The sequence below is a fragment of the Musca vetustissima genome, unplaced genomic scaffold (assembly GCF_032173495.1).
Source record: "Musca vetustissima isolate MV318-11 ecotype Yass unplaced genomic scaffold, APGP_CSIRO_Mvet_v1 utg2835, whole genome shotgun sequence".
In the NCBI taxonomy this organism is placed as follows: Eukaryota; Metazoa; Arthropoda; class Insecta; order Diptera; family Muscidae; genus Musca; species Musca vetustissima.
In genome coordinates, this window is record NW_026888486.1 from 38,621 (window position 1) to 59,317 (window position 20,697).

The following is a 20,697-nucleotide window of genomic DNA, read 5'->3' on the forward strand; positions in this document are numbered from 1 at the left end:
ATGATCCGAATTGGATGAAATTTGGCACAGTTCATTTGTTTGGCCCAAGGACGAACCCTATTGAAATTGGGAAAAATCGGTTCAGATTTAGATATAGCTCCCATATATATATTTAACCGATTTAATGTAAACGGTCCCTATATATCTTTCGATTTGCACGAAATTCGGTACAGCGTAATCATTTAGGTCTAGAATGATGTCTGCCAAGTTTCGTGAAAATCGGTCCAGATTTAGATATAGCTCCCATATATAGTTTCGTCCGATTTCATGTAAATGATGCCCCGAAGACCCTATATATCTTTCGATTAGCACGAAATTTGGCACAACGTATTGAGTTAAGCCTAGAGTGATGTCTGCCAAGTTTCGTGAAAATCGGCCCAGATTTAGATATAGCTCCCATATATAGTTTCGTCCGATTTCATGTAAATGGTACCCCAAAGAGCCTATATATCTTTCGATTTGCCCGAAATTTGGCATAACATACTGAATTGAGCCTAGAATGATGTCTGCCAAGTTTCGTGAAAATCGGTCCAGATTTAGATATAGCTCCCATATATAGTTTCGTCCGATTTCATGTAAATGATGCACCAAAGTCCCTATATATCCTTCGATTTGCACGAAATTTGGCATAACGTACTGAATTGAGCCTAGAATGATGTCTGCCAAGTTTCGTCAAAATCGGTCCAGATTTAGATATAGCTCCCATATATAGTTTCGTCCGATTTCATGTAAATGAGGCACCAAAGTCCCTATATATCCTTCGATTTGCACGAAATTTGGCATAACGTACTGAATTGAGCCTAGAATGATGTCTGTCAAGTTTCGTGAAAATCGGTCCTGATTTAGATATAGCTCCCATATATAGTTTCGTCCGATTTTATGTAAATGGTGCACCAAAGTCCCTATGTATCCTTCGATTTGCACGAAATTTGGCATAACGTACTGAATTAAGCCTACAGTGGTGTCTTCCAAGTTTCGAGAGAATCGGTCCAGATTTAGATATAGCTCCCTTTTATTATAGATTGATTTTAAATAATTGACGCACCAGGGAACCAGGAACGTTCTGAAATTAGTATAACCTAAGCTGTGACAAGTTTGTTTGAAATCGCTTAATATTTGGATAGAGCTTCCATATATATTTTCGAACGATTTCAAGTAAATTGGGCATCAAATGTGATTGACATCACATTTTGCACAACGTACAAAATTGAGCATAGAATAACGTAGTTGCGTTTTCTAGAAGTACAGACATAGCCCAACGGATGACCTATTTATATTAGTTTGAAGTCGATTTACATACTTTTGTCCCATTGTAACAAACGAATGACATGTTTATGGATAGATCTAGGTAGATTCACATTTAGAAAAATATCACATATTTTATTTCATCCCATTTCATGCTAATAGTCCTGTTTAATATACCCATAGTGGTGAAGGGTATCATATAGTCGGCCCCGTCCGACTTTACTACTTTCCTTACTGGTTTATATTAAAATAGTTTGCTCATTAATTCCGTGTATTGGGTTTGTATGCTACCGTAGTATAGGTGATAGTCGTTGCTGGAAATAGTAAGTTTTTAATCATTCCGCTTTCTAAGGATATCGTGATAAAAAACTCGAACCTGATGATAATGAAATGTATCGGCAGGCCTAAATGCCATATAATTATACATCCTGAAGGAAAGAATTGAAATACAAAACTAAAATATTGGGTTCGAAATTGACATATAGCCCTCATATAATGGTAACCCCAAATATTCCCTATTTCCTACACTATGCAACCAATATTGGTCCCCCTTTAGGCATACCCTCATATAACTTTGTAATCTAAATTACAATAGTATGAGGATTTCATACTCTATAATGCGTTACCAACATCAGTACACTTTTTGGGGTTTTCAGATTTTAGGAAATATCCCCATTATAATTAACTGAAATTTGTATTTGGTGTACATATTGATTTCCATAAACCCATTTATAGGTCCACTTTTGGTATGTTTTCTATATTTTCATTTCAAGTGGAGGGTATCCTAAAAACTTTTTTCACTTGTTTTTTGTTCAAATCGGTCAAATAGTCATATAAAAGTTATTTTTAGCGCAGACAGACGGACAGACATTTTAAACCGACTCCAAGTTACCAGTGCGAAAACGATTGTGGTAAAGAGGGATGAAGAACCTCAAACGGTGGCTGAACCAGGACTAACAGCCAGGAAGGTTCTGCTATGCATTTGGTGGGACTGGAAAGAGATCATTTACTATGAGTTGCTTCCATATGAACAAACGCTAAATTCTGATCTCTACTGCCAACAACTGGACCGTTTGATGATAGCTATTCACCAGAAACGGGCAGAATTGGCCAACAGGAGAGGTGTCGGGTTCCACCAGGACAACGTTAGGCCACTCACCTACAGTGACTCGCCAGAAACTTCGGGAGTTTGGTTGGGAAGTTTTTAATGCATCTGCCATACAGTCCGGACTTGGCACCAAACGATTATCATCCTTTTCTTAAATTGCAAAATTTCTTCAATGATAAGAATTGGTATCTTGGGAGGATTGTGAAAATCGACTACTAATTTTTTTCTTTGCAAATAGTGAGCAGGACTTCTATGAGAGAGGAATTATGAAGCTGTCTTTAAAATGGCAACAAATCATACAACAAAACGGTGCATATTTCTGACATTCCGAAGGATGATAAATAAAGTCCTATAGTTCATATAAAAATATAAACCTAATATTTAGGAAATTAAGCTGAGCCTTTGTAGAAACAATTAGTATACTCGCCAAGGGTGTTCATCCCAGTAAGGAATTTTCCACCCCAAAAAAATCTTGTTGCACTGTGTTATAAGACCGTGAACTTCAACACCTAAGAGTTCATGTTTATATTTTCACAACATAGCCGTCTAAACAATATCCTTTAGTACAAAAACCAAATATTGCAAAACTTAAGTAAATTGTATAGAAATTCATAATAAATTCAAACATTTTTAATAAATAATGGCACAACTACAACATTTGTTATGAACAATTCATTTCGTTTTCATTTCATTTAGAAATTAAGTTAAAAATACTGAAACACAAAACATATTTTCAGCGTCTGCAGCCTTATTTCCAAGAAAAATTTTTTAGACAGAAAAAAATCATTTTGTAGGTCCATTTCTAACAACTAATCCAAAGTTAAGAGTCAGCTTTAAAACTTTTCGACTTTTAGTCGTTTTTTCCAACCGAACACAAAGAAGTTATTCAAGGAGAGAATGATGATGGTTTCCATTAACATTTTCACTCTTTACGAATAATTGTGGTTACTCTAGGAACCAAGAACAGCAACAACACAAACACGTAGCATTCGTAATCATGACAACAATGACAGCTTTAGCTTAATGACATTTTCGCCGCCGAATAATGGCGGGATGCTATAGACAAAAAATAAATGGATCGCAACACACAATAAAAAAATGAAAAATAGTTTTTTAACAACAGACCATAAACACTTTTCCGTTCGACCGTCCTCTCCTTCCCTCCCCAAAATTCATTGTTTGTCTTGTAGAGGATTCGAAAACTTCGTAAGGATTTTTAACCCATGTAACCATAACTTTTGCAGCTCAAGCGTAAAACTTTGTCATTTTATTAGAAAACAAACTCTCCCGGCTCTCGGTTATTTTACAAAAAAAAGACAAACGTACAAAATTTAATGACATCTAGGACAAATAACATTTTATAACGGTAGACCTCCGACATAGACCTTCACAGGTGTTCTATGTACAGAAGACCTATGAAGGATTTCTATGTATGGAGGACCTCTACAGGTATTCTATGGATAAAATACCTTTACAGGTCTTCTATGGATAAAAGTCCTCTACAGGTCTTCTATGGATAAAAGACCTCTACAGGTCTTCTATGGATAGAAGACCTCTACAGGTCTTCTATGGATAGAAGACCTCTACAGGTCTTCTATGGATAGAAGACCTCTACAGGTCTTCTATGGATAGAAGGCCTCTACAGGTCTTATATGGATAGAAGACCTCTACAGGTCTTCTATGGATAGAAGACCTCTACAGGTCTTCTATGGATAGAAGACCTCTACAGGTCTTCTATGGATAGAAGGCCTCTACAGGTCTTAAATGGATAGAAGACCTCTACAGGTCTTCTATGGATAGAAGACCTCTACAGGTCTTCTACGGATAGAAGACCTCTACAGGTCTTCTATGGATAGAAGACCTCTACAGGTCTTCTATGGATAGGTCTTCTATGGAAGACCTCTACAGGTCTTCTATGGATAGAAGACCTCTACAGGTCTTCTATGGATAGAAGACCTCTACAGGTCTTCTATGGATAGAAGACCTCTACAGGTCTTCTATGGATAGACGACCTCTACAGATCTTCTATGGATTGAAGACCTCTACAGGTCTTCTATGGATAGAAGACCTCTACAGGTCTTCTATGGATAGAAGACCTCTACAGATCTTCTATGGATTGAAGACCTCTACAGGTCTTCTATGGATAGAAGACCTCTACAGGTATTCTATGGACCTCTATAGGTCTTCTATGGATAGAAGACCTTTATAGGTCTTCCATGAATAGAAGACCTCAATAGGTCTTTTCTGGATAGAATCTACAACTGCAAACGGCGCCCAATCAATTTCACACAACAGATAGAAGACCACCTGTTGAAAGAAGACATCTATGGATAGAATATCTCTAAAGGTCTTATATGGATAGAAGACCCATATAGGCCTTCTATGGATAGAATATCTCAATGTGGGTAAAAACTACTTCCCAAGAAATAGTCAGTATTGGTTCATATTTTGTTATAGCCTCCATGCTAATTTTTTGACTAATTTTAGGTGCTTCCAAGGATCTATGCACATTTTCCCAAACGACATGGCTGTCATTTGGCATTTAGGTCTCTTCAGGGGTAGAAAGCTATTTCACCAAACATTTAAAATATAGGTCCAATTTAGGGAGTATAAGTTGCAGATTATAAAAATTAAATTGTCTTTTGATTTTTTCGCCCCTGCCTATATATATCCCGACCGATGTTAGTTTTTTAAAATGCTCACCTCATTCTGCATTCTTATTCTTTTTTCCCTCCTCGTCTTATTCATTTCCTATTTTTCATTTTTATTCACTTCCATTTATTCCCCACTGTTCCCAAGCATCCCCCTTCAAAACCCATCCACCACACTCGTTACTACCGCCACCCAAGGGTTGATTGTTGTTGCTGTCAAGTAAGTAATACGTTAATAAGCCCACTTAATAACAGCTCAGACATTTTGCCAGGTGAGACGTGCGACATAAGGAATTTAGCTTTTCCCCGGAGAGGCTTGACACATCCGAAAAAATGGCAGACCAGAAAAATATTTGTTAACAGACCTGCTAAAGTATTTTGTTTCGTTCGCTTTTTACATGGCGTTTGATTAATGATCTGTTGGCATTTTTGGCTGTCAAGCCAGCGACGCCTGCAACAGCTTTTTGTTTTCTTTTTGACAATGATGATGGGTATTGTAAACCCCGTTATTTGCAAACAAAAATGGGACGAGGGGGATGATAGACAGGAAACATATTTTTGGTGTCATATTTTAGTACTTTAATAATTGAATAAATGTGGTAAAATGAAAGTTGGATATTTTTAACGTTAAAGATTATAAATATTCGATGTTGGTCAAAACTGTTGGAAAACTTAATATCGGGTGGGTTCATTATATAGAGAATTAGTAAAATCTTATGTCATCAGATATTTTACTATTTGGGGTGGAGTTACAAGAGTATACCTATCATATTACTCCTGTAATTTCAAAAATCGAAATATCGACTTGGGGCATTTTTGATGTAGAGAGTTCATAGAAATATATTATTAAAAAAATAGAGATAGAACTATGCAAAGGTGAATTGCTGACATGCCATTCGTTTGGCACAGAGGGACAAAATTATGTAAATTAATTTAAAGCAAATATCAATCGGGCACCCGTTGAATAGTTGGAGCCCAATTAACACTAACTCGGTCGGAAATATATATGGACTATATCTGAACTTCTACAAAACGTAATTACGTCATTCTATGCTCAATTTTATGTTCTGTTCAAATTTCATGTCAAAATTACAAACATGAGTGCACCACTTACTTAAAATCGGATGAAAATAGATATGGAAGGTATATATAAATATGAACCGATTTTCAGAAAAATTTACGAACATCATTCTAGACTCAATTCAGTTCGTGCGTATCGAAAGATATATAGGGCCTTTGGTACACCATTTACATTAAATCGGCGAAAATATATATCGGAGTTATATCTAAATCTGACCCGATTTTCAAGAAATTTTACACACATCATTCTAGACTCAATCCAGTACGCTATGCCAAATTTCGCTCAAATCGAAAGATATATAGGGACTTTTGTCAATCATTTACATTAAATCGGTCGAAAATATATATGAGAGCTATATCTAAACCTGAACTGGTTTTAAAGATATTTTACACACATCATTGTAGGCCCAATTTAGTACGCTGTGCCAAACTTCGTCCAAATCGAAGGATATCTAGGGACTTTGGTGCACCATTTACATTAAATCGGACGAGCTATATCTAAGTATGAACCGATTTTTCCCAATTTCAATAGGGTTCGTCCTGTACCAAATTTCATCCAATTCGGATCATAAATGCGACCTGTACTTTTTTTACAATTTAACATGGACGGAAGGATGGACATGCATAAATCGACTTAGAAAGTGATTCTATGCATATTCTCATATGGAACCATGTGTCTATCTCGTTTCCTTTTGCCTGTTACAAACATATGCACAAAGATATAATACCACAGTGTTGTGAAGGGTATACAAGTAAAAAAGTGTCAGTCAGTGGAGGGAGGTACCAGAAGGAGAGGACCGAAAGGTCCCAAATTTGGACTTGATTTAGGCTTGGTAAAAATAATAGGTTGTGCAAAATTTGGCTCAAATCGGACATTCCATTCGCTTGATATTGGATTTATAAATATTGAAAAATGTTTACCCTTTGTGGGGTGGTACCAGAAGGAGTGATCCAATGGGTCCCATCTGCGGACTTGATCTGGGCTTGGTAAAGATAACAGGTTGTGTAAAGTTTGGCTCAAAGCGGACATTCCATTCGTCTGATATTGGATTTATAAATATTGAAATTTTTGACTCTATGTGGGGAAGTACCAGAAGGAGAGGACCGATGGGTCCCAACTTCGGCTTGATAAAGATAATAGATTGTGCAAAGTTAGGTTAAAATCGCATAGTCTGCTCGCATAATATTATAAATTTAATGTTTAGAAGAAAGATATTCCTCATCTTGAACTAAGTTTGGAAGAAATATTACGATGTACAAAGTTTGGATGAAATCGGTTACTCGTTTCGAGAGTTTTCTTGCTCACCAGGCCATAAGACTAAACATGGGCGGGACAATTACATGGATTATATGACAAAACACGTATGTATGTTTATGTGTCTGGGTGGACTTTTTTCAAAATTTACATAATATTTGCAACATATGTCTCAGGATCATATGCAGAATATTCTGGTTCAACATCATAAGAAACGTTGAGCTGTGGAGCATAACGGACATGGATATATATTGATAATGATCTTTGAAGATGTTGTTTACCCACCAAGATCACGGAATGACAAATTAAACCCCCTTCGTAATCCTAAAATAAAGTCACTTTGATTGAAAATTGTTCCTAGGATAATAAAAATACCTTAGATGGGGCTCGACCTATGCATATATACGTGATATACCCCAAGGTTGACCGATATTATACCCTCATTAGCCATAAGGCTGAACATGGGCGGGACAATTACATGGATTATATGGCAAAACACGGGCATATACTGAGAATTAAAATGTTATATACTGAAAATATTCCTCTAACCTTTAAAAAAAACAAACAAAATATACTCTCTACATAATGGAGGATAAAAAGTATGTTAATCGATTATGAAAGGAAGAAAACGCAAATCTCATTTAAGCGAAATCCGTTTCCATCCAAAACCCCGATTTTTGAACACCATTAATTTACTTTTTCCCGAAGCTCGATACTGACAATTTTGATAAATTTCAAAGTTTTTGCAGGATTATACTTTATATAATGTCGAACTACATTTCATATTCCGAACATTTCCACAATAGTAGATTCAAATATAGGAAAATAAGCTCAATTCATATGAGGGTTGTCTTTCAAGTTTTCCGTCTTATTCTGTTCCATTTGTGTACAGTTTTAGCATTTAAATAAACTTATCCTGGCTTTAAAATAATAATAAATTTCATTCCCTTTCTATATGTAATAACATTCTTCTTACTTGTAATTTTTCATCATTTAATTCTGAATGGTGTCGGCATTCAGAATTCCATTCATTTCCTTTGTTCTTCAAAACATTAATTACCTGAAGAATTAATAAGGCCTTAACGTGTCTTATACAATATTTACAAATACATTATTACAAATCACTTTAACAATACGTATGTCCGTCCACTTAATCTTGGTTTAAGTGTGAATTTTCGTAAAGGAGCAGAAAAGCAAAAGGCCAGAGACAAGAAGGAAAAACCAAAGGAAACGAGTAATCGTGTATGCGTCAAAGGAATACAAGACATATTTAATCAGCATCAGTAGAAGAGGCGAACATCAGGACATATCATTAATCAAAAAGGATTAATTACAAGAGCAGAAGCAGTAAATACTAAGAAATATGTGCACAAACACAAACATAGCGACACATCTACAATGGTTTACATAAATATTTGTATTTACACTGCATTTCTGTGTATGTGTAAGTGTTTCAAGTTAAATGATAGGATGAAGGAAAATTCGTAAAGAACATGTAATGATAAAAATCTTGGTTTTTCGGAATTATTAAAATTGTCTCCGTACACACACAGATATGTAAAATCACAGTCACATTCACACACATTTGCAATTTACTTACCACGGAAGATGCAAGCCACAGTCAAATAACGTCCATGTCTGGGATCACAAGCGGTCATCATATTCTTGGCATCGAACATTTGGGCGGTAAGTTCGCTTACAGTCAGAGCACGATACTGTTGGCAGCCCTTGGCCGTAAGGGGAGCAAAGCCAGGCATAAAGAAGTGCAAACGTGGGAATGGTACCATGTTCACGGCCAGTTTACGCAGATCAGCATTTAATTGACCGGGGAAACGGAGGCAGGTAGTAACACCAGACATTGTTAGCTGTTTGTGAGGATAGGGGAGAAGAAAAAATAAAAGAACGTGAAATGTTTGACAATTATTTATGGATATGGTTGTTGTTTTTGTTTTATAGGATAAATTCTGTAAAATTATTAATTAAATGTCCTGAAATGCACGCTCCATTGAATTTGTTGGGCTGGGATGTCTTCTCCTTTTTATCATTGTGTGTAAATTGCTTTATTGATTTTTGTTTTATTAATAAATATATGCCGGAGATGTTGTTTTTGTTGTGGGAAAATTATCGGAAACAGATTTTTATTTAGGTATTAAGCATCAGGATACTGTTGGTTGATGATTTATATCCGTTTTTAGGAAAATTTCGAGTCGCTTTAGAAATGTATGTTTATGTGTCTGGGTGGATGGAGTGCATGATATCTCACGAAGAGGGTTACCGACTTTTTTTCAAAATTTGCATAATATTTTCAACATATGCCTCAGGATCTTATGCAGAATATTCTGGTTCAACATCATAAGCAACGTTGAGCTATGGAGCATAACGGATATGGACATATATTGATAATGATCTTTGAAGGTATTGTTTACCCAACAAGGTCACGGAATAAAAACCCCTTCGTAATCCTAAAATATAGTCACTTTGGGTATATTCAACAGATACACCCTAACAAATTCGGTAAGGTGCAGCAATTTCAACAAAAAGCAAAAACGTCATTATGCCCTTACACTACTATGTTGTCAGGGTATTATAGCTTTGTGCAGGCCCAAGTCTTTATAATGCCGCGAAATATTGGTCCTAGACCCACCTTTAAGTATACCGATCGTCATACCTCGACTAGCTGAGTCGATCTAGACATGTGTGTCCGTCCGTCCGCTCGTCTCTCCATTATAATTTGTAACTCTGATACAGGCCACAGTTATGGACCAATCTTCACGAAAATGACAAAATTGGTATTCTATTACTCCTGAAGGACATAGACCCGAAAAGTTGACAGTATATCCAAGAGGAGTGGTTGACCTTTAAATTGATACCAATGTCGTATGTACTCGGATGTGGGAGTTAAACTTAAATATTTATACGTATTCAGATATTATTTAGTAACCCATTTACATTAGAGGGCAGAAATATAGCGCTGAACACTTTAAAATTTTCCAAAAGGTTCCAGTTATGGTCAAGTTATGTTATGGTTATGGTCACATAAAACTTTGGGATGAAGAGGAACTAAAACATAATTATATGTATTTTTTTCGAATCGATCTATAGGCCACAAGCCGAACATCACAAGAAAACCCACGGTGAAGTCTATCTGGACAATTAATTAGAAGTCCTGTACTGAATATTGAGAATATTCGGAAAATATGTCAGTGTAAGGAAGAGCTGCTGTTGATCTCTAATCGGTCAAGAGGTTGCAAATATCACGAAATATTGCCCAGACTCGAAATAAATATACGCAGAAAGTTAGAGTTCCGTGGTAGTTGTGTAGGGTATCGTATGGTCGGCTCCGTCCGACTATACTGCTCCGCTCACTGGTTCCTGTCTCAATTTGATACGTTTTGCAAAATTTTCGAGTCAATCGGCCAAAAATGAGGAGTTTCATGCATCATTTGCCTAAAATCGGACGGAAATATATATGGAAGCTATATGTAAATCTGAACCGATTTCAACAAAACTTGACACACCTTAGCTTACACAACATACAAACTGCAGTACGTTGTGTAAATTTTTTTGCAAATCGGCCTAATCTTGAGTCTTTGGTGCCCCATTTACTTAAAATCGGATGATGCGGGAGCTATATCTAAATTTTGAGCAGATTTCAACAAAACTTGCCAGAGATTAGCTTATACTAACTTTAGTACGGTTTGCAAAATTGTGTGACAATCGGCTAAATTTTGGGTCTTTGGTGCATCTCATCCGATTTCAATGAAACTTAACACACACTATCTCTATCTATCTAGACTAATTTCCATGCGATATGCTAAATTTCTTCTCAGTAGGAAAGAAACTTTGGGAGATTGGTGCAGACATTACATAAAGAAGAACTAAGGCCCAAGGAAGAACCCTATTTAAATTAGAGAAAATAATCGTATAACAAGAAATATTGTTTTTCCTTGGGCCAAATGAATAAGCTGGGTTAAAATTAATCTCCTTTGGATAAGACTGACATACATAAATCGACTCAGAAAGTGATTCGATGCTTATTGTCCAAAGGGATCATTGGGTCTATCTCGTTTCCTTTAGCCTGTTACACAGAGAGGCACAAAGACCCTGTACCACAGTGCGGCGAAGGATATAAAAATACGCAATGTTTCATAGATCTATGTTTATTTTAGGTGACAAACCATCGATCTGTCTGTTGAACTCGAAAAAAAACAGCAATCGATTATGCAGCTCTCCGAAAATGTGCCAAATCTACCAAAAGCTCTTTGTGACAGAAGCACCTCATAGTACATTATTGTCAGTTTTTTCCACAAAACTGGTCATGTAGTGACTGTTTTGTTTGAGCATCGCCGGACAGCCAATTCTGAAAGGTACATCACAAGTTGTTTCGTTGAAGTCTTTGCAGAAATTCGAAAAAACAAATCATTATGAAACATGGTAATGAATGTCGGCTTATACCAACGCCTTTTTGACAGCCTGAAACGTGGAACTGAGGAACCATTTGCTATACAACCCTGATTTGGCACTCAGTACTAATTTTTTGTGCCTGCACATCGAGAAAAAATGCTTGCGATTTTTTCCCGCCAAATGTTTCTGTTTAAATGTTCAAAACCATGTTTTGGAATTGCCTAAATCCGAATTAAAACCAGTAAGGAATGTAGTAAAGACTGGGCCGACTATATGATACCCTTCACCACTTGGGTATATTGTACATATGTATCCTTACAATTGTATGTCAAAGTTCCTTCGAAGGAACATACTCACGTCTTTCTGCAACCTATGATAAATTTACCTTCATTCGGGCAGATTTAAAGTCGGGTGCGTACTATGGGACAAATTTATGGAAAACGATTTAAAGCGAAATTGATACAAGCTGTTCGGTACGCCGCACAGTTAAAATTTTAATCTCAATCAGACACCCGTTAGAAATACATATAGAAACTATGGCTGCATCTGCACAAATTTCAGTAAAGCCCAATAACGCCGTTCAAGTCTCAATTTCATACGTTGTGCAAAATTTACCTTAAATCGGGGGGCGGCCCGGGGGACCCGGGCCCGCCTCCCCCCCCCCCCCCCCCCCCCCCCCCCCCCCACCGAAAAGATTTTTTTTCACATTAAATTTATGTTTGCAACAGCGAATTTGTTCATTTTGTACTACCGGGCCCATGTGTCTATCTCGATTCCTTTTGCCTGTTACAAACATATGCACAAAGACATAATAACCTGTACCACAGAGTGGCGAAGGGTATAAAAATGTTTCGAAAGTTGGGTGGAGTGTATATCCAACTTGCAATTCCTCGATAAATATATGGTATTGCAAATTGCTGTAATTACGGAATTTCAATTATAGGTCGATCATTGACTATAGCCCCATACAAAGGACCAGATGGTTCTCTGCGCATTTTCCAACCGAAGTGAAGATGATTTAGCATTACGAAGTGGCTGTATTTGGCATTCCGGGAATTTGGTGGGTAAATAACTTCTTTATAGAACATTTACAATTCGTGTCATTATCGGTATGTTCAAGGTTCTAGACCAATTTTCCAAGATGAGTGCCAATAGCCTGGTATGAAGTACCAATCGATTTTAGATACTTTGAATGTCTCCCTCAAGTATATAAAAAGTTAGAAATATTTTATATATTTCTTTATTATGCCGTAAATATATTATGGAGCCCTCGTAGCTCCCCTATGATCGTCCGATTTAGAAAAGGGTGTAAATCAATGTCGGGCGAAGCACCGCACGCGTGCACTCTCGCGAGAGTAAGTATCACTATTCTCTCACACACATTCAACTGAACCCATTGAAAAACCATTGACACACACACAAAGACAAGTGTGTGAGAACAGAATTTTTTATGCTCTGCCCGTGCCTGGTGTAAATTATACCCAGAAAATGTGTGGTTACCTCATTCATATAATTCATTAAGACCTTTTAGTTGATTTAAGTCCAGAATAGGTATTTAGACGTTGCGGCCCTATTTCAAAATACCGCTATGCTTTTAAAATTAATCATTTTATCATTACATGCCCACATAATGTCATTTGAAATAATACAATTTCCACATTTCTATATCCTTTTCCATTGAATATTCTTCCTCTCCTCCTACTCCGTATAAAATCAAAGAAAATAAAAACTAATTGCAATTTAATTATCAAACATTTCATTCGCTCACCTATCAATGAAATTGCCGTTTATTTCAATGAACATTTTTGGTCAAAGAGTTACAACCGTTCAGCTTCAGCCCGATCATCATCAAACAAACAAAAAAACGATGCATCTCTTTGTGTGAATGTGGACAAATCTATTGCGGTTCGGTCTTTTAACCAAAAACAAATGAACATTGAATTTTTACGTTGTCAATTGCATTGGGCAAATGGAATGAATTTGTGTGTGTGTGTGGGCGTTCGATGTGTTTATTAGAAGTGTTAACTGGAATTGACATTTTAATCGAGTTTCATAATTAAAAGTCGGTATTTTCAATTTGTAACACTGATGAAGTCCAGATGATTATTGCCGACAAATGTAATTAATTTTGCAGTTAGTAGAAATCGACTTAATCGAAAAATGTTTGCACACAAAAACCAAATTCATAGCTTTATGTGTGTGTGTGTGTGGTATGGATAATTCTACCAATTTTCCCAAATTAATATTGTCAGATACAATGGAACTTTTGTGGCTTTTTTAAGATAGTCATGTTTGAAAAGAAAATTTCAAAATATCATTAACAATTAAGCCTGACTATTTTGCAAAAACAAAATATTGAAATTATATATGTAATAGAAATAGAATTTATCATTGGACATTGAATATAGGTAGTAGTAACAATTTCTTTTTAGATTATAATAAAAAAATTTAAAGTTTAATTAATCTTTAACAACAATCACGCACAAAAATTTAATAATGGGAAATATTTTAATCCATTATGTAGACAGGCAGATAACGGATGAATGAAGGAAGAAACATTCCCTTCCTCAGGAATCTGGAATGCAGCCTCCCACACCTCGAAATGCTAAGTTACAGCCCGTAACTTAACCGTTGGAATATTCGACTTATCCCTTTAAAATAACGAAAATTTGGCGGAACCGGAGCTATACCAAAACGTGGGAGGAAAATTCCCATATGCAATATCAAACATCCTAGTAGTAATAACTATTTCATTGTAAAACTTCAAAGCTCTATTTTTAAATATTGTGATTCTAACAGACAAATATACAGACGGACTTGGATAAATATACATAGAATTTTATTCTGATCAAGAGTATATATGTACCTTATTGGTTTTCCGACTAATTTGCGGTCCATGTTTTGAGGGCCTCTGACAGGTTTTTTTATACCCTACACAACTATGTTGTGAGGGTATTATAGCTTTGTGCAGCCCCAAGAGTATGTAACGCCGCGAAATATTGGTCCTAGACCCACCTTTAAGTATACCGATCGTCATATCTTAACTAGATGAGTCGATCTAGACATGTGTGTCCGTCCGTCCGTCTGTCCATTATAATTTGTAAACACGATACAGGCCACAGTTATGGACCAATCTTCACGAAATTTTGCAAGTAGGATGGGTTCTGGCCAATGAAAACCCTATTGTTTTTGGAAAAGATCGGTTAATATTTAGGGGATGAAATGGACCAAAAACTTTATTTTTGTCGGATTTTTGCATGGAGAAGCGGATCGGGCCAGAGAATAAGCATGCCTGTTTTGATAAAGATCGGTCAATATTTAGCGGGTCAAATGGACCCTAACTTTTGTGTGAAAAATGACAAAATTTGTATTCTATAGCGTATATATTTACCACTGAAGGACGTAGACCCGAGAAGTTGATAGTATATCCGAGAGGAGTGGTTGACCTTTAAATTGATACCAATTATGTTGTCGTAGGTACTCGGATGCGGGAGTTACACTTAAATATTTACAGGTGCTTACGTATTCATATATTATTTAGTAACCTATTACCACACTGGAGGGCGGAAATATAGCGCTGATCGCTTTGAAATGTTCCATGAGGTTCCAGTTATGGTCAAGGACAACGCCTAAAATGTTAGGTGATGATCAGATAATAACTTTTCGGACCGAAAATTTAATTATTTGTACTTTTCGAGTCGAAAGCCGAACATCACAACACAGCCCACGGTGAAGGGAATCTGGACAAGTAATTAGAGGGGCTGTACTGATTATTAGTAACATTTGCTGACCTCTAGTCGGTCAAAAGTGTGTAAAGATCGCGAAATATTGCCCAATCTCAGAATATAGAACCACCGAAATTTAGATTTTCATGGAAGTTGTGTAGGGTATCGTATGGTCGGCCCCGTCCGACTATACTGCTCCGCTCACTGGTTTTTTTCAATCGAATTGTCTGTAATTTTGTAGTTTTGTAGCAATCCTTCATACCAGAAATTGAGAATATTGACCCAAGGTTCGGAATAGCCCATATTACCATGGTAAAGCCTCCATATAAAAATACCGATCAATGTAAGGTATATTTAATGTTCAACATGAGAGTAAAATGGGACAAATATTTTTTTTATCTAGAAAATAGACGTACGGCCACACATGTCTATGTCGATTCAGCTAGTCAAGATATATGTCTAGGACTATAGATGGGTGCAGGATTAATACTTCGCGGCGTTGCAAGCTCTTGGTCCACACAAAGCTATAATACCCATAAAACATAGTTGTTTACGGTATAATTATACCGTTTACATACGATCTATAGAAACAACTTCTGATTGAGAGGAATGATTTGAGGTAAATGTAGGTCTAAAACTCTATCGGTATCCTCATTTGGGGCTATGCTCAATCATTGATTGACGTTGAAATTTTTTTGGTAGCAATTTTTTTTGATTTGGTAAACCATAATATTAAACCAGTGGGCGGATCTGTATAGTCTGACGTGCCGACCATATGATACCCTTCAGAACTACCACTAAAATCGAACTTTCTGCGGTTTTATATTTTGAGCCTGGCAATATTTCGCGATATTTGCATATTTTCTAAATCTTGTTTTCCCGAGGTGAATCTTTACACCATAAATATAAGTTTGGCCACTTTAGATTTTGGTTGATTCAACCCTCGGAATATTGACCGATCATCATCTAAACAGTCGTCCAAAGTATTTATTCAGATCCCCTTCACCGTGTGATGTGATGCCCATTTGACCCGCTAAATATTGACCGATCTTCATCAAAACTGTCATGCTTATTCTCTGGCCAGATTCCCTTCCTGGTGTAAAATTTCGTGGTGTTCGGGTCATAATTGTGGCATCTAGAGCGGTCAGAAAATGAGACAAAAAATAAAGTTTTTGATCCATTTCAACCAATAAATATTAACGGATCATTACCAAAAACAATATGGGGTCTTCATTAGCCAGAACCCACCCTACGTGCGAAATTTCGTGAAGATTGGTCGATAACTGTGGCCTGTATCGTGTTTAAAAATTATAATGGATAGACAGACGGACGGGCGGATGGTACACTTAAAGGTGGGTCTAGGACCAATATTTCGCGGCGTTATAAACTGCAAAAAGCTATAATACCCTGACAACATAGTTGTGTAGGGTAAAATTTTTGAAACTTACGTTGGAAATGCAGATAGGACCATTAGACTTTCTGAGTCGATTTATGCATGCCCATCCGTTCGTCTGGCCCAAGGACAAGTCCTATTGAAATTGAAGAAAATCGGTTTAGATCTAGATATAGCTCCCATATATATTTTCATCCGATTTTATTTAAATGGTGCACCAAACTCCCAAGGGTTGTCGTATAAATCATTTTCTAAGTCGATCCGTCCATCCGTCTGTTCATGTTAAATTGTAAACAGAGTACAGGTCGCATTTATGATCCGAATTGGATGAAAATTGGCATAGGTCACTTGTTTGGCCCAATGACGAACCTTATTGAAATTGGAAATCGGTTCAGATTTATATATAGCTCCCATGCATATTTTCGTCCGATTTTAGTCCTATTGAGGCAAAATTTGGCATAACGTATGGAATTGAGTCTAGGATGGGGAGTGTGTTTGTTTCATCGGAATCGGCTCAGATTTAGATATAGCTCTCATGCATATCTTCGTCCGATTTTAAATAAATGGTGCACCAACGATCCAAATGTTGACCGATTGGCACCAAATTTTGCACAACGTACTGAAGGTAGGTGGTATAATCTATCGTGTGCCGAGTTTAGTTGAAAACGGTTCAGAATAATATATAGCTCTTATAGGTAAATGGTGCACTAAAGGCCCAAAGTTAGGCCGCTTGGCAGACAATATTGCACATAACTGTACCTCCCATTATTCGGTATTTTGGGGATTTTTTTGCACGGATTTCAGACAGGTTGTTTCTAATTTGATATTTTGTGTGTTTCCAAATCGATTTTAAAGGTATGTAATGTCCACTTTAGGGTGGAGGGTATAAGAAGTTTGGACCGGCTGAATTTAACGACGGTTTCACTTATTTGTTGAACAATGTTGATATTTTTGTGGAGGAAGTATACGAAGAAATTGATATTGCTTCTTTTAAAAAATGACAAAAATTTGTGGGGTAGTTACCACAAGGGATGGGTCCGATATTCTCCTCAATACCTTCGAACTTGAAGTAAATATTAATATGTACAAAATGTAAATGAATTAAATGAGAATCAGGCAGTCGATCATTTCGGTATTCCTGAAACGGATTTGGTTTAAAGGCACATGGGATTCAAAATCGTTTAATCGATATTGCACATATTTGATCGTATCGTTAGTCTACTTAGGCTTAATAATCTAAATGTAATGGCCAGATTTTCAAACGGAATTTGCTGCAACATGAGAAAATATTTACATCATGGTAAAAATTGAATTAATGTATTTCATTTTTCTGGAACACCCTATTGTCTCCTTCTTGGTCTCCTCAAATCCACAATCATTATAACCTAAAGCAAAAAATGTGTACTGACATTTCCAAAACTATGGCTAACATGAGTGGCTGCATATAATTAGAAAGCCATGTTCAAGTAGTTGATGTTGTTGTAGTAAATTTCGTTGGACTCGTAGTAGTTGTTGGTGTTGTTATTAATGCAACAATTTTCGAGTTGACATTTGGCTGTAAGGGTTCTTGTTTTTGTTGTAATCACAATCCTTTGGTTCGTTCGCTGATTCATTCATTCCGCTGGATTCGCAACTAACAATATTCGCGGATGGGGATGAGAGTGGATGTGTGTGTGTGGGTGGATGGATGGATGTGTGAATAGGTGTTTGTGTTACATTTGATTACTTACGGACACCAAATGATTTAGATCTTCATAGGTGGGTGAAACGAAACGTAAACGCTGGTAACATATCTCATAGAGGGCCTCATTATCGATGCAAAATGTTAGGTCGGTATTTTCGCACAGTTGATGGGCCGACAATGTGGCATTGTATGGTTCGACAACAACTTCTGACACCTGACATTGCCGGGTGAAAAATGTAACGAACGAGTATGACCGAAATGTGGGGTGGGTGGTAGGTTATGAGATGTGGATAAATATGATGGAAGTGGGTGGATGTGTGAGATTGTACGGTGGATGAGTGTATGTGTGAGATATATTAATGACATGGTTAGTGGGTTGGGATGGATGTTGAGAATGTCACGCCATGCCAGGCCATATCCAGCCGTATGTCGTTCGTTATTGTTGCACAAATATTACGAATCGTAAAAATGTGTGTGTGTGTGCAATCAGCATTCGTTTAATTTCATTTCGTGTAGCAATTTGAAGAAACAACGACATCATCATCATCGTTAGCGTTGAGTATCATTTCCAGAATATGTGTATGCATTTGAAAGAGAGAGTGTAGTGTAAGCCAGAGAGAGAGAGAGAGAGAGAGAGAGGGGGAATGAAAAAGAGTGTTGCCATTGTTTGTTTGTGTTGAATTCACACATTCGCCAAATGCAAAACCCGAACGCATACATACAAACCCAATTGATGGTCGTAATGATGTTTACCCAATACATCATTGCAGCGAACATTCACACACACCGACACACATTTATACATATGCAATATATCATCATTATTGTTGTTGTGGTTGCCAATGATGTTGGCAAGTCGGCATTGAGTTGGTGGAATGTTAATCAAACCGAACCACCGATGATGGTGCAACATTGGCATCGTCATCGTCGTCATTATTGTCAGCGCGAATAGTAGCCATATCGGCAACATTAAGGAAATGTTAACGTTGGTGTTGTTGTTTTTGTCGTTGCCACATTTGTTGTTGTTGTTTTCCATTGATCATCATTTACCAAACAAGACGTGTATCATTATCATAAGTTTATAGGCATTGTAGGTGGCGGTGTTGTTGTTGTAGTTTTTGTTGCATACATTCCCGGCCATGACGTTTGCATGGGGTTTTGGGGTTGGTGGTAATTTCATTGTTGTTGTTGTGGAGCCGTGCATTTCACGCGATTCATTTCGATTTTTTTTTTGCGAAATGAAGGAATGCAAAGAGAGGGGGAAGAGAAAAAAGAGAAGAAAAAATAAAATCCATTAGTTCAACTTACAGACACCAAATGATTGAGATCTCCATAGGTGGGCGATGCCAGTTTCAGCGTACGGAAACAGATGTCATACAAAGCCTCGTTATCAATGCAGAACGTTTCATCGGTATTTTCGATAAGTTGATGAATCGACAATGTGGCATTATACGGCTCAACAACTGTATCGGAAACCTGATGAATGTAATGTGGACGACGACGAACAGATGAAGAAGTACACATTGCATTGTTACGAGGCAGGTACGACGGCAGACGCAACAATATGCATAATTACAAAATATATATATGTAACAGCGACAGGCATGGCAGGTATCCCCACATATCACAGGGTATGATTTTGTTGATTATTTCAACAATTTCGTGTTATATTGTTGCCCAATTCATATTTTTACCATGATTTAAAAAAATATATGCCACACGTTTGTAGGGTATTGAAATATGTAAAAGGCAACAATATTTTTTATAAATTATTGAAATAATACCGCAGAACATCGAGTAGATCAAGAGCAGATGTAACACCATTTTTAATCAATCGCATTAAGCAGGTTGCAGGTAGGCAGGCAGCAGCAGCAACAACAGCATTGTAGCGTAGCACAAGAAGTACATAAAGGCAAGATGTAATTAAGAAAGAAAAAGAATAAAAGAAAAAAATCCGTTAGTACATCTCATTTGCAATGTAAAATAATATTTAAATTACAGAAGAAAAAACGAAAGGAAAATATTTACTTAAAATAAGGAGAAAACATTCTGTTTTTATTTTTCCAGGCGAGAAAGGTTAAATTCATATCGAAGATAAAATTCTTTGAAAATTTCAACGAGAATGGTCCACAAAGTTTGTGTATAAAAAATA

The 20,697-nt window shown here is 36.8% G+C and overlaps 1 protein-coding gene across 1 annotated transcript in view; it reads right to left on the reverse strand.

The window, feature by feature from the left end:
- LOC133336338 (tubulin beta chain) overlaps nt 1-20,069 on the reverse strand; it is a 40,302-nt gene extending 20,233 nt beyond the window's left edge. Inside the window, exons 1-2 of the mRNA XM_061544631.1 lie at nt 19,854-20,069; nt 8,940-9,204 (exon numbers count right to left, since the gene is read on the reverse strand). Of these exons, the coding sequence (XP_061400615.1) occupies nt 8,940-9,204; nt 19,854-20,069 (481 nt within the window). The remainder of the gene's footprint in view (nt 1-8,939; nt 9,205-19,853) is intronic.
- Between the last annotated feature and the right edge of the window lie 628 nt (nt 20,070-20,697).